At 39.0% G+C, this 15,011-nt stretch overlaps 1 protein-coding gene and 1 long non-coding RNA gene across 3 annotated transcripts in view; one reads left to right on the forward strand and one right to left on the reverse strand.

The window, feature by feature from the left end:
* Window positions 1–3,808: 3,808 nt before the first annotated feature.
* Window positions 3,809–7,624, forward strand: LOC308518009. Its single transcript, XR_013995918.1, has 3 exons — window positions 3,809–4,174; window positions 4,987–5,036; window positions 7,005–7,624. It is a non-coding gene; the product is annotated as an uncharacterized lncRNA (long non-coding RNA).
* The window catches only part of PRKAA1 (protein kinase AMP-activated catalytic subunit alpha 1), a gene marked incomplete at its 5' end in the record, with an annotated part of 29,309 nt that continues 18,823 nt past the window's right edge, over window positions 4,526–15,011 (reverse strand). For both annotated transcript variants that reach the window (XM_081089591.1, XM_081089592.1), the window contains 6 exons: window positions 4,526–5,166; window positions 7,584–7,710; window positions 7,814–8,300; window positions 9,387–9,611; window positions 12,914–13,001; window positions 14,010–14,154. In XM_081089591.1, the coding sequence (XP_080945717.1) occupies window positions 4,922–5,166; window positions 7,584–7,710; window positions 7,814–8,300; window positions 9,387–9,611; window positions 12,914–13,001; window positions 14,010–14,154 (1,317 nt within the window). In that variant the 3' untranslated portion in view covers window positions 4,526–4,921. The remainder of the gene's footprint in view (window positions 5,167–7,583; window positions 7,711–7,813; window positions 8,301–9,386; window positions 9,612–12,913; window positions 13,002–14,009; window positions 14,155–15,011) is intronic.

Below are 15,011 nucleotides of genomic sequence, written 5' to 3' on the forward strand. Positions count from 1 at the left end.
ATCGAGTGCGCAGGCGCCGGCGGGAGGGCGTGGGAAACTGCGGCTGCGCGACCCAGCCGGCCCGCGGTGAAGCCCGGAGGCGCGGGGAGAGTGGTGTGGGCGCTTTATTGCAGGAAGGTATGGCCCTGCTCTGAAGAGTGTCCGCTCTCGCTGTGGAGGCCGGCCCCACGCAGGGGCCAGAGGCGGACTCACTGAAAAAGGGCCAGGGAAGCAGGCCGGGGAGCGTCCGCTGTGGACTTCGGAAGACACACGTTTGACAGAGGAGGGGGAATTACGGCCTAAACAAGCTGTGGTTCCCGACTTGAAAATAAGTGCGGGGTGTTCGGGCACCTGGGAACTTGAGGTTGTCGTCACTGCAGCTGTGCTGTGTGAAGGCAGGCCATTGCTGTGGACCCGGCTTCCGTGGGCTCAGCGCTGTGACCGGGTGGGGAGGGGCTCCCCTGTGCGCGGGGGCTCCCCGGTGCGCGGTGGGCTCCCCGGTGCGCGGTGGGCTCGCCGGTGCGCGGGCCTCACCGGTGCGCGGGGGCTCCCCGGTGCGCGGGGGCTCCCCGGTGCGCGGTGGGCTCCCCGGTGCGCGGGGGCTCCCCGGTGCGCGGGGGCTCCCCGGTGCGCGGTGGGCTCCCCGGTGCGCGGGGGCTCCCCTGTGCGCAGCCCCGGCCCCGCCCACAGGCGCCCTGGGCATCCCCACCCGCTGTGGACACCAATGGAATCGCCTCCGGAGGCCCAACATCCCCGGAAAAAAGGTCGCTCTGCAACCGCGGCCCCGATGAAGGCCACCGGTGCCCGCCAGTGCTCCTGCAGGGTGAGCCTCCGGGTGCAGGACAGTAAGAAGCTGGGAAGATTCCCCGGCAAACGGAGCAGAACACACAAGAAAATTCAACAGGGCCAAGCAGTTTGGACAGTTACAGCCAGCTGGGGAATCGCAAGACCTTATCTTCCCAGCCAAGAACACCTGAGAGCAGGCGTTCACACCTCCCCCCCTAACCAGGGGACTGGAAGTCACCCTGCCTGGGAAATGGAGAACAAAGACCCGATTCACGCCATCTGGACCCCCTACCCCAGAGACAGGTGAAGTCAGGGAACACAGAACAAAAACCCCGTTAAAGCCAGACAGACCTAAGGTAAAAGTAAGACAGACCAAAGAATAACTCCAGTGCACACTCATTTTGATCCATCATCATATTTAAAACGCACCTGGAAGCCGGATGACTATTTTACTGAAACCCTCCCCTGAGATTTTCACCTGCAGAAAAGAAAAGGGGGGGGGGGAATAAAAGCCCTCGGGACAAAGGCTCAGTGAGGGCTCACTCGCTATAGAAGCACACCCCCGCCCCTCCCAGGGCATGAACTTTTAATTTCTTTCTAGAGAGAAACTCTAGGGGTCCCCAGGAGACTTGCAACCAGGGGAGCAGTGGGCAGCGGAAGCTCATTCCAAGCTCACCCCCTGGTGCTGTCTCCAATGCCCCCTTTTTCTCCCACTTCCTGGAGAGCTCACAGCAGCCCCTCTCGGCTAGCTTCTTCCCTGTAACTTTCCCCCTGTTGCTGCTTCTACCCTAATTCCTTCCTGTGTCACCGTTCCCGGCTTTAATCAATGTTCTCTCAAACCCGCCTGGACTTATGCCCTGACATCTCTCTAGAGTTGAGACAAAAGTTAATGTTTGTCCAAGCACTGCAATTATATTTAGGTACATTGTTTTTAAAAGGGAGGTGCAGATGGTCAGCTATATAAAAAAAAAAAAAGTGGGTTTTTCCCCATTTCGTTTTCCCAGAGGCTATAAAAGTTAAACACATTGTAAAACATGAAAAACGATGGGTTTTTATTACCCATTTCTAAATCAAAGCATTTTAAATTTTATACTTAAATATACTCCATTCAAAACAAACATGAACGTGTCTCAGAATATTGCACCATGAAGACTGATGTATACTGTACTACTATTATGTTGTGTGTGGAATTTCATTCACCTGGCCAGAACTCACAATGAAAAAGAGATTTCTACTGTGGAGGTGGGCAATAGGAGTTTAAGGGGAAAAAATTTAAATAATGCATATTTTTCTTTCATTCCAGAGGTGCCAGTCAGCATAAATGCATAAAGTTCTACGCATGGCCACAGTCCAGCAAGCAGGTATTCAATGTGAATGTTATCACTACAAGGTCCAAAAGGGTGGGGCAGGGGTAAGAGAGGGCAGGACTTTTTGTATAAAATCATTTAAAACTGTGAAAAAAACTATAAAAGCATCTCAAGAGAATATATAATCAAAGTAAAAGCAATGAATTTTATTTCAGTGAAATTATTTTAAATTAGATATGATACATTAAGCTCCCATATCCCCCGACGTGGTAGAAAAGTTCCTCTCGGTGAGAAATCATTTATTTTAATGGCAAAATTTTTACATATCAGTAAAATCTGTTATATTTAAAACTATGTATATAGTACATTTCTGGCAAAAAACCTTATACATCTTTCAGTTGTCAAAACAAAGTAAAAATATGGTTGCATAAAATCACAAAAAAATATAAATTGCTGAAGATAAAAAAAGATAAAAAATAATTTGCATTGACTCTTTTACATTTTCAATTAGTAAGAATTTGCAAACTACAATAAATTCGTGAAAATTCTGATGCAACCTTTACATACTCAACGAAAAGCTGTCATTTCAAATGTCCCAGCTTAAAAAAGAACTTACTGCAATAGTCTATGCATTTATCATACTATTTGTACAAGTGCAAGATTTAAATATCTTCAAAATAAAACTCAGTAACTAAAAGGAATCACAATAACTTAAAAAGAAGCAAAGTTTACAAAAGTAACAACTTTTAGAAGGTCCTATTTAATTGGTTCCTCCTTTTGTTTCCCCCACCTCCCCTGCCCCATAACAGCTTACAGAGACATTACAGCAATGTCTTAGTTCTATATACAGATGTGTAACTTTAAAAATAGTCTCTGTTCTTAACATCAGGAACAATGCTGCATTTAGAGAGCCTACATAGTAAATCAGTATCTTCTAAACAGAGGGCCACGTACAATTTAAAATATAGTTTTGAACTTATACCTAAATGGAACTCCTACTATTTTATACAGCTTTCAGATTCTAAATTGAATAGAACAAGCCCTGGACAAGAAGAAGCCCAGATTTTTCTTTTGGATTCAGTGCATGTTTCTAGGGGTGCTGGAGGCAAATCAACGACAGTACTATGCAAGCTACCATGACATCTGAGTACGTTACTGTCCAATTACACAGGTGCTCACTGTATTTGCAAAAAAACACACACACACAAAACAACAAACCCTACATTAACAGTCTTAAACGAGGGGGTGGGGGGAGAGCTTTTACAATGGAAAAATGATTAACAGCAAAAAAATATCCATTTCTTGAAGTTAAAATTGTATAAGGCGAATATGAGTAATACTTTTATTTTTTATTAGCATACACATGATAGCAATTTTATCTGAGGTGACTTTAAATCTTCATTTATACTTGTAATGTAAAGCTATTGCTAAGAGCAAGAAAAAGACTATAAATCAGAAATCTTAGGAAGATTAAGCATCTTTAGGCGGTTCCCATAATACTACCTTTTTAAAAGTAATTAAAAAGCAAATCAAATGTGACCATTTAGAAGTATCCAATTATTTCCGTATTTTACTAAAATAGTGTTATACCTAAGAGGACATTACCAAATGCAATGTGTAAACTTTAATTGGATCTGGTTTGAAATAACCAGCTATAAAAGAAATTTGGAGAACTGGGAAAATCTAAATATGCATGATTAAATTACATTAGGGAATTGTTTTTGTAACAGGATTATGGTTTAAAATATTTTTTAAATATTTTTAGAACATGCTTGAAGTGTTGAGGGGTAATGGGTAGGTCTACAATATCCAAATGGTTCAGGGAAGAGCATATCATATATACAAAAATATATGTATAACTATATCCATGTACACAAGTATAAAGCAAATATGGCAACATGTTAACAAGTGTTGAATCCAAGTGGTAGACACACATGTATAAATGTTTATAATGCAATCTGGAAGCAAAAGTCACATCTGAACCTTTAAATAGTTTGTAAGAGGTGTTCTTTCTGTGCAGTGAATCAATTTAAAAGATATATGATCGAACAACAAGAAGTGTTTGCATACATTCAATACTGACAGGAGGAGCAAAGGAACAGGTAAGATTGGCAAAAACAACATGATGTATTCACAGTATATGCAACTCAGCTCTTGCGACAAAAAGAGCAATTTATGTACAGAATATAGGGACAAATTGTTAAAATTAAACTCGGTGCCTAGAAATTTAAATGTTAGTTCTGTATGTGTTTCTGGACTTAACCAAACTAAAGAGAAAACTTGCATGTGTCTAATCTTTGATGTGACTCACCAAATACTATAGAATATTAAGGGGGGGGGGGGGGCGGGAATATGGAAGAGTCCTCCATGCTCTCCCTACTGTTGGAAGATACTTGCTACCTAAGAAGTTCAGGAGCCCAGAAAACAAAATCACCCATAAAGTTCTCTGGGGATTCTAGGCAAGTATTTATTGAATAAATTTATGAAGCAAATATATAACACAACATGTAATAACAAATGAAGGCCTTTATGGTAAATTAATATTCTACAAAGCCCTGTGTACACTAAATATAAAAGAGCCAAAAATCAAGTGAGCCTGAGAGACCTATAATTCATTGTGTATATTTTATGATGCTATATGCCTACTGAAACAGGGAACAAAATTACCTTAATTCAATTTTGCACATTAGGCTTTTAAACTAAATCAGGTTCCAATCCCTGTGCAAAATGCATTCCAAAAGGCTAATCCTCAGTTATAATTATGTATAACTTGATTATAAATGGAAGCATTTGGCTATAATTTATTATGCATGCTTATTGCTATCAGAGAAATAAGCAAAGTTTTAGGTTTATTGTGCAAGAATTTTAATTAAATTCGCACACATCTCAAAAAATTCTATTGTGTGACTTCCAGGTCTTGGAGTTAAGTCAACAGGAGAAGAGTCAAGTGAGGTCACAGATGAGGTAAGAGAAGCTTCTGCGCATTTTCCTTGAGCCTCCGCATCCGAATCACTCCTTTGGCAAGATCGATAGTTGCTAACTGACCCCGATCTCTGTGGCGTCGCAGTCCCTGATTTGGCTTCCATAATTTCATCTGGGCAAAATACAATTCAACTTATTAGAATCCATTGCACACACCCACATTTCAATAGTATTTCACTCTCTTTTTTGAGTGCAATCATTGACCAGCTATCAAGAGCATGTCTATTTTGAATCCCTTCTCAAACAGAAGCAAAGCATCCGTATTAAATTACTCACCTTTTTTACACATAGCATGCATTCTCCTGATGGCTCATCAAGATTGGGCACAAAATAAGTAAGTAAGTAAATAAATAAAAAAAATTAAATAAAATGAAAGAAAAAAAAGATTAGGTACAGTATGTAGCTACTCATCAAATCTTGCAATCCAAGAATAAGAGCCCAATAAACTAATAACTTGAGGCTTAATGAATATCATTCCTTAGCAACAGAACTTAATCCCTCCATAATGAAATCATAGAATAATGTACTTTTGGAAGATATCTCATCCAACTCTTTGTTTCATCAATATGAAAACAAACCCCCAGAAGTTAACTGACTTGCCACTGGTAACCAATGAACAGGGAAGTAAATCTAGAATCCAGGTCTCCTAACTCTCATCTCAGTGTTTTCCACTCACCCATTTTCTCTTCATATCTGATCTAAGATCTCATAAAAGAGCAACAATGAACAAAAGCAGGAAAAAAACGAAGTTGGGAACACAATACAAAAACAATAAATGGTCAGTGCATTGGTAAACCAGGTGCAAAAGTTGAGAATTTGATCCAAAAACAGTGAGAAAAGTAAAACCCACTCCATATCTCTGACTGATTTAGTGTTAACAGATAAGCACTCTTTGGACATAAAGATAAGCAGAAAAGCTTGGACAGCATATCACAGCTCAAATCTGTGTCTTTCTGATACTATGTAGACACTATCTCTATGAGTGTTTAAAGACAAAAGAATTCAGAGGTGAGTTGTCTCACCTGACTATATTCCATACAATCTTAGATGAAGAAAAATAGCAACACATCTTAATTAATTTGGCAAATAAAGAATTGCCATAAACATTTACCTAATTATAGGCTTTGTTTATGAGAGAATTTTTATATATACAGCTATACCATTTTATAATGATGGAGTAGAGAAAGAATATTTACCTGAATTATGAGTCAAATGTGTTCCAACAGGTTTTTTAATAGATAAGGTAAATTAGTTTTAATAGCATATACACTTGGGAAATATGAGTTAATGTAAATTTCAAACAACGTCAAGATTATTGTACATTTACTATAGTATTATAGTCATCATAGATATACCTTGGCATTTAAGACATTTTTTTCCCATTTAAAAATAAAACCAACAACAAAAAACAAGTATGTGCTTTCTGCAATTTTCTTCAAGTTAACTAATCTAAATATTTGAAAAGGAGATATTCTGGCAAACCATACATAATGGTAATCAGAGATGTGTTTTCTAAGTAGAGATTTTCATTTTCAAACTATTAAAACAGTAAAACAATACTCAACATAATTAACGTTTCTTTAATAAAATTAAAGAAGGTACTTTAAGATCTTACAGGGCAATAGGATCATTAATTTAATGACCGACTAAAAGACCTAATCTAAAATTCTAAATATTTCAGTGATTTGATTATCAGGTTGTCAGTGACTGTTTATAATAGCTGGTAACTAGAAATGTTCAACAGTCTAGGTAGAAGGTTAATGTCACTGTTCGCTAACTGTGATAGTTACCATGGACATAAAATGCTTTAGTCTCAGGAATCCGTCTACAGTGCATTTCACACAAAAGTGACCTATTATTTAAGCACACTTATTGAAAAGTAAATGATACTGGAAACATGTAACTCTCACAAAAATGACAAAAGATGCCTATCTCTGATTATGTCTGTAGCGTCAAGCATGGAGGAAAAGGCTGGTTCCGAGGAGAAAAATAACCAGAAATCCCTACAAAACATTTCTAAAGGGCCCTGCAAGAAACCTGACCCAGCCAATAATGCCTTGTTCTCTGGAGCTACTCATCAAATCTATTCACAGTGCCTTGTCACTCAACTCTAAAAGCTACGAACTATCTAATCTTCAAGTGAAAAGTAAAAATTTTATTAAGTATCAGGTAAGAAATTATTTAATAAAACTTACAGAAAAGTCAACAATTATTTCTAAATAAAATATCTTACCAAAATGAGCCACTTCAAAAAACAGAAATGTGGCAGAAGCTATTGCTTTAGGATGAGACTGCGTCTGGCTTTAAGAATTCTACAACATAATCTTAAAAGGACAATATAGTCTAAGACTACAAGAATACCAAGATTTACAAATGTTGACATCACAAAAGCACAAAATCTCATATTACTTTTTTTTTCTATTGAGTTACGAGGAACAATTCAAGACGCATCAAAAGAATCAAAGACAAAAAAGCCAAGTTAGGTAATAGGTCTAATACTTCATCTATGGTGTTTTGGGATGTACATACCATCAATACTTCGGAAATCCAATAAATACGTTCTACTATCCACTTGGTATAACTGTAGACTCATTTTGGAGTATGTACTTGTCACAGGATTCTTCCTTCGAACGCGCAAATAATATGGGTTCACAACCTGGCGTACGGTATGGACAAAAACAAAGTCACAAGCAGTTCGTCTATGAAACACTACAGGTTTGCCAAATGTGCCAATAATCAGAATGCTCTTCCTTTCCTACCTTCCATTCATAATCCAGCTGTTTAATTGCTCTACAAACTTCTGCCATGATGTCACTTGGCCGACTTTGACTTCTAATTCCCAAGTGCCATTTTGCTTTCCTTACACCTTGGTGTTTGGATTTCTGTGGGTTTAATTCATCGAGGGTGTGGCGTGCCCTTGGAGTTTCAGCAACCAAGAAGGGCACTCTCTCAGGGTGGGGCCGACTCAGATGGTGGTCGTCGAGAAAGGAGTCTGGTGGGCTCGTCGCCAGGTAGAAATCTTTGGCCTCATTCATTATCCTCCTGTTATCGATGATGAGGTGGTAGGCGACTGCCAGCGGGTCCTGGTGGTTTCTGCTGTAAAGGCAGCTGAGAACCTCCTCTTCGGAGCATTCGAATTTCTCACATACTTCTTTCAGGGCTTCATCATCAATCATGGTTGAACTATATGACGGATCCTCGGGAAAGAGATATTTTGGAAGGTCCTGTTTAAACCATTCATGTTCCCTGAGAGAAAAAAGGCAGGGCCAGGAGAAGGGATTTTTAGTAGAGATGAGACTGAAAGTAACAGTTGGGGAATTTAGGATATAAATTCATTTATATATATTATACTGTAGCATTTTTTTTTTTAAACTGAGATTTTCCTCTTCTGGCTCACCTTTCATTCTATCTATCAAGGAAAATTGCCCTAACTGGTTTGGCTCAGTGGATAGAGCGTCGAACTGAAGGGTCCCAGGTTCGATTCCAGTCAAGGGCATGTACCTTCATTGTAGGCACAGCCCCAGTAGGGGGTGTGCAGAAGGCAGCTCATGGATGTTTCTCTCTCATCACCTTTGTCTTACTTAAACTATTAGGTTAAACTGTAAGAAACTGGCAATATTGATGGATTATGTGCTTACAAAATAGTAACTTCATATGTGATTCAATACCTACCACTTCAAAAAGTATGTCATGGATTATACTAAAATGTTTCTATTCCTTGAGATGAACAAAAGGAAAAAGAATAATTCATGAGATCAGAACTCAAATAACTACACATAAATTAACTACTAAAAAGTTTTAATCCTAATAAGAATACTTAAATGTCAAATATGAAGCATACTATAGAAAAATCTCATAGAAGCACTACAAAAAGGACCCTATTAGGGTCCTTTTATTTTTCATTAGCTATTTTTTTTATTTAAAAAGTAATATAGCCCTGACTGGTTTGGCTCAGTGGATAGAGCATCAGCCTGTGGACTGAAGGGTCCCAGGTTCGATTCCAACCGAGGGCATGTACCTTGGTTGCGGGCACATCCCCAGTGGGGGATGTGCAGGAGGCAGCTGATCAATGTTTCTCTCTCTTCGATGTTTCTAGCTCTCTATCCCTCTCCCTTCCTATCTGTAAAATATCAATAAAAAATATATTTTTAAAAAAGTGAAAATCCTCCCTCTTACCAATCTCACAGTATTTTTAAGTAACACAATAAATTAATGTGTCTATATGCTATTTTTTAACATAAAAACAGTAAATATTGTCCTGCAACTTTTCCTTTCACTTACCTTACATCATTGACACTATTAGACCTGATAATGTGCAAGTTGCTTTATTACCTGATATCTTTGATTGTGGCCCTCTTCATGGGATCCACCTGCAGCATATGTTTCAATAGGCTGATCACAGAAGGATTTAAATACTGAGGGGTATAAAAGATTCCATCACATATCTTCTTAAAAAGGGTTGGCACGTGGTCATCGTCGAATGGAAGGGTTCCACATAACAAAGCATAGAGAATAACCCCACTGCTCCATATGTCTACCTCCGGACCTGCATACAGTCTGCAACAGGAAACACCCACTGGGTTAGTAACTTAAGAGTCAGTCATTTAACCAAAAATGTTAAGTACGGCCCAGCTGGCGTGGCTCAGTGGTTGAGTGTCCACCTATGAACCAGGATATCACAGTTCGATCCCCAGTATGAGGCGGGCAGGAGGCAGCCTATCAGTGATTCTCTCTCATCGTTGATGTTTCTATCTCCCTCTCCCTTCCTCTCTGAAATCAATAAAAATATATATATATATTTTTAAAATGTTAAGTATGGATAGTTCATAAATAATTATTAGAATACTAGAGGCCTGGTGCGTGAAATTTGTGCAGGGGGGGCAGGAAGGAAGGGGGTCCCTAAGCCCAGCCTGCACCCTCTCATAATTCAGGACCCCTCAGGGGATGTCTGACTGCTGGTTTAAACTGGCAGTTGGACATCCCTCTCGCAATCCGGGACCGCTGACTCCTAACCACTCACCTGCCTGCTTGTCTGATCGCCCCTAACTACTCTGCCTTCCTGCCTCTTCGCCCCTAACCACTCACCTGCCTGCTTGCCTGATCACCCCTAACTACTCTACCTCCCTGCCTCATCGCCCCTAACCACTCGCCTGCCTGCCTGATCACCCCAAACCACTCTCCTGCCTGTCTGATGCCCCTAACCACTCACCTGCCTGCCTGATTGCCCCTAACCACTCTGCCTGCCTGCCTGCCTGATCACCCCTAACCAATTGCCTAATCGCTCCTAACTATTCTGCCTGCCTGCCTGCCTAATCACCCCTAACTGCCTGCCGGCCTATTTGCCCCTAACCTCCTTTGCCGAGGCCCCCACCACTACAGCTTCGTCCAGGTCGTTTGGCTGTCCAGTTTAATTAGCATATTACGCTTTTATTATTATAGACTAGAGGCCCAACGCACGAAATTCGCACAAGGGGTTTGGCCCTTGCAGCCCCAGCTTCATCCAGAAGGTTGTCGGGAAAGTCGTTTGGCTGTCCGGTCTAATTAGCATATTATGCTTTTATTATTATAGTTTGTGTAATCAGTGCTGTATACTACATATTAAGATTTTGTACTAATTCTATCCATACTTTCTTTGAAAACAAAAGTCAGAAGTTTGTTTTTTAATTTACAGACTAGAGCTAAAATTCTGTTCTTACTACCATCTATGGCCCTCATGAGATTCAACCAATAGTCCCAAACCTTGAGCAAATATATCATCAGTGAATTTAAAACCACTGTTAATTGGTTACAGAGGAAAGAGGAAATGATCTTGCATCAACTGAGAATATTCTCTAGTGACGGACTCTACATCCAGTCTCCCCAGTAACCCAAGACCTCCTCAAGGTAAAGGGGCCTGAGCCTGGAAGGAAGCCACGCTAACTGGTTCACAGACGATTCTGTTTGCAGTGCACTGTGGCCAGCTGACCAGCCTCGCTGCAGACTGGTCAGATGCCCCATGCAAAGTCTGGCTTCGGAGAAAGGATTTCTTTAAATCGGTCAAAGAAATTGTTGAACTGATCAGTAAACACTGTTTTTGTTTTTTAAATCTTTATTGTTGAAAGTATTACATATGTCCCCTTCCCCCCCCCCCCCCCCCCCACTGACCTCTCCTAGCCGCCCCTACGCCCCTACCCCAGGCCTTCACCACCCTATTGTCTGTGTTCATGGGTTATGCATATATGCATACAAGTTCTTTGGTTGATCTCTTCCCACTATAAACACTGTTTTGAAAGTAAAAGTTTCCATTCATCCAGATCTCACAGAAAGCCCTTATGCAAACTAGGAAAATCAGACTTCAGTCATGGCCCATTGCATATATGCATAATTACAATACATTTATTTGTATTTATTTAACCCTGCCCCCAGTATCTAGATGCTAAATTTTCTTCCCAAAAGAATTTAGATAGCACAAATGAAATTTTTTAAAGAATTTTGGACACTAAGTTAATATAAAATGATAAAACTTGCTAAATCTAAAATTAGGATACTTATGCCTTATTCATAGCCATGACTTTATAGAAATAATTTCTCTGAACAGGTTAGGCAAGCAATCCTATGAAAATAGGAAGAAAGTACTACAATATTTCTGCATTACAAATTAATCAGGATCTGAAACATTCAAACAAAGACAAGTGGTTTGAATAAAAGTTCTTAAAAGTTAACTATAGCCCAGCCAGCATGGCTCAGTGATTGAGTATCAACCTATGAACTAGGAGGTCACAGTTCAATTCCTGGTCAGGGCATGTGCCCTGGCTGCAGGCTCAATCCCCAGTGTGGGGCATGCAGGAGGCAGCCAGTCAATGATTCTTTCTCATCACTGATGTTTCTCTCTCTCTCCCTTCCTTTCTGAAATCAATAAAAAAATATATTTTTTAAAAGTTAACTATAAAAACTAGTAAACAAAATCAACCTTCTGTTTTGAATTTCAGTGATACAGTGAAGAACAATTACTCTTTTTAAAAAAATTAAACTTCCCTGTCATCTAAACTATTCAAAAAGGTGCACCTTACAAAGATTCCCATTGTTTCAAACATTAACTTAGTAATTTGAGAGGTTAGCATTCTTACAGTACTGCAGTCTCTAAAAAACTTTTTATGACAATTCAAAATAAATGAAATCTGAAGATTTTATTAATACTTGAGTCCAATTCTCCAAGACACTTTATCATAAAACCTTAAGCTACTACAAAATACTATCTATTTGGAAAATTAAAGCTACACATTACAATTTTAATTCTTCATCTAAATCAGGGGTGGGAAACATCCAGCCCACAGACCTTATAAGGCCCATGAAATCATTTGGGCTGCCCCTGCCAGGGCAACTGCAGGCGGACTTGAAGTTCAATAAATCTAGGAGCTTTTTTCATAGCAACATAAATTTCTATTATGTGAATCATAACTATCCAAATGGCCATTGGCAGAAAAACGGTTCCCCACCCCTGATCTAAGTAAACAGTAAGCCACTTGTAACTACTAGATATTTGTGTATTAAGCAAGTTTTTAAGGTCTTACCTACCTTTAAAACTCACTAGTTTTAAACCTCCAATTTCTACCACCAGGAAGTAAAAATGTTAAGTACTCTCATCTAATTACTTTAATGTAACATTGACTTTGCATACCAACATTCTCCTCTATAAATGGAGGCCTTAATTACAATGTTTTATTCTTAAAACAGAACACTTTCTGGATAAGAAAAGAGTAAGCCTTAAGTTCCGATCCTTTCACTAAATTAAACACTATAGGCACTACGTACAGACTAACAAAATCTAGGAGAAAAAGACAATTACAGATGTAGTGAGGGCAGGGAGCGTCAAATACTACCTTCCTGAAATTACTTCTGGTGCAGCATAGTTGGGTGAGCCACAACTTGTTCTTAAGAATTCACCATCTGACATCATGTTTGAAAGACCTGAAAATGCACAAAATCCACTACTCAAGATTTCCCAAGGATAAAAATAAAAGCTAAACTCCATTAAACAATACCATTGAGTTTGCATTAAAGTAATACACCATTTTATTCTTTACTCCAACAAAATCCTAGTCTTTACTATTCCCAAATATTTTGCCACTATGCCCTAAAATTTGTGATCTATTTTAACATTTAAAGTTAGTGCATTTTTTCAATTTAATGAGCATGTATTAAGCTATTAGTCACTGTGCTTACTAAAATAAACTTGGCATGTTTAAATTTTATTAGTACAGAAATTACTAGAAAAAATGTAGAACAGAGAAGAATTAAAATTGAAAGTTTCTTTTAATCCCTGTTCTGATTCTTTAATAAAATATAATAATTTTGAAAATCGAAGTTCCCTCATAGTTTTACTACAGAAAGACCCTCTATCTTCTCAAAAATGTATTCGATTCATTTTTCTGTTAGACTTAACAATGGTAATAGCAATTTCTATAGGAAATAAAAGAAACTTAAATTCATTTTTGATAATCTGTCAAAATTTGTATTTTCTGGCTGAAATTACATTTTTCTCAAGTTGAAACTGTTTTTCTGTCATTTAAAACATCTTCTCTTTTTTTCCCCTAAATAATTTTGTTCATATAGTCCATCTTCTGGCTTCCAAAGTTTAAACAACTGCATCCCGGTCTCCGACCTCTTGCTCCATAATTGGTTAAAGGAATACACGGGAAATATGTCACTAACTTCTCCTTTACACATAATGGGTTCCTTCAAATGATGTCTCTACTACCACTGCTTACCTACTGTCACAAAACTCAATTTTAAAGACATAAAGCTAAGAAAAGAAAATTCCTAGATCTCTCCTCCTTTTTGCATACTCATGAACAAAATGGTGAAGATATATGACTTTGGAATACTCAGTCGAGGACATAAAAGTAAGAGTTATCTGAAGAATGCTACCCATGTTCATTGAACGTGATGAACGTGAAACTGTAAAAATCTCCTTACCAAAATCAGCTATCTTGGCATTCATGTGTGCATCCAGCAGGACGTTTTCCGGTTTCAGGTCTCTGTGGACCACCATGTGCCTGTGGCAATAGTCCACTCCAGAAAGGATTTGTTGGAACAGACGTCGGCTTTCTTTTTCATCCAGCTAAGAAGAGTAGAGAGGCATCTTAAAGGTGTGTCTTTCAACAGAAATTAATTCTCCAATCTATATAACTGTATGAATGCATGGACCTCACTTATAAGATACTTTTGAAATGCAGAGGAGAGCTATGCAGCACAAACAAAAATTCGAGGAGGATCTTGGAACCCAAATCAATAACTCAACTTTCTAAAGTGACCACTTTCAAAACTCCATTGCTATAGCTTGCTTTCCTTTATATCTCATGAGCTATTTCAGACAGTTTCAACTTCTGCCTAAAACTAGATATGTTTTGCCGAAACCGGTTTGGCTCAGTGGATAGAGCGTCGGCCTGCAGACTGAAAGGTCCCAGGTTCGATTCCGGTCAAGGGCATGTACCTGGGTTGCGGGCACATCCCCAGTAGGAGATGTGCAGGAGGGAGCTGATCGATGTTTCTCTCTCATCGATGTTTCTAACTCTCTCTCTCCCTTCCTCTCTGTAAAAAATCAATAAAATATATTTAAAAAAAAAAAAAACTAGATATGTTTTCTCCTATAAATTCAAAACGTTTCATCTTTCATTCCTTTAACAAATATTTATTGAAAACCTCATGACTGTTGAATGCTATGTAGCAACAGAGGGACTAATACAGTTGAGAAAATAGACAGTAAAATAAACGAGTGATAGTGCTTTGAAGAAAAATGAAGCAGGACAAGGACACAGTTATGCTGTGACGGGGATACTATGTCAGACTATGTGAGGGAGTGACATTTACAGCATTGTCAATGAATTAACCAGCAATCACCTCACTTTATGTCCTGAAATAAAAGACGTTTTCGTTTTAACAGAAGAAAACCTTTAATTCCATTTATTTTATAAAATA

The sequence above is a fragment of the Myotis nattereri genome (genome assembly GCF_964212035.1).
Source record: "Myotis nattereri genome assembly, chromosome: 4".
Classification (NCBI taxonomy): domain Eukaryota; kingdom Metazoa; phylum Chordata; class Mammalia; order Chiroptera; family Vespertilionidae; genus Myotis; species Myotis nattereri.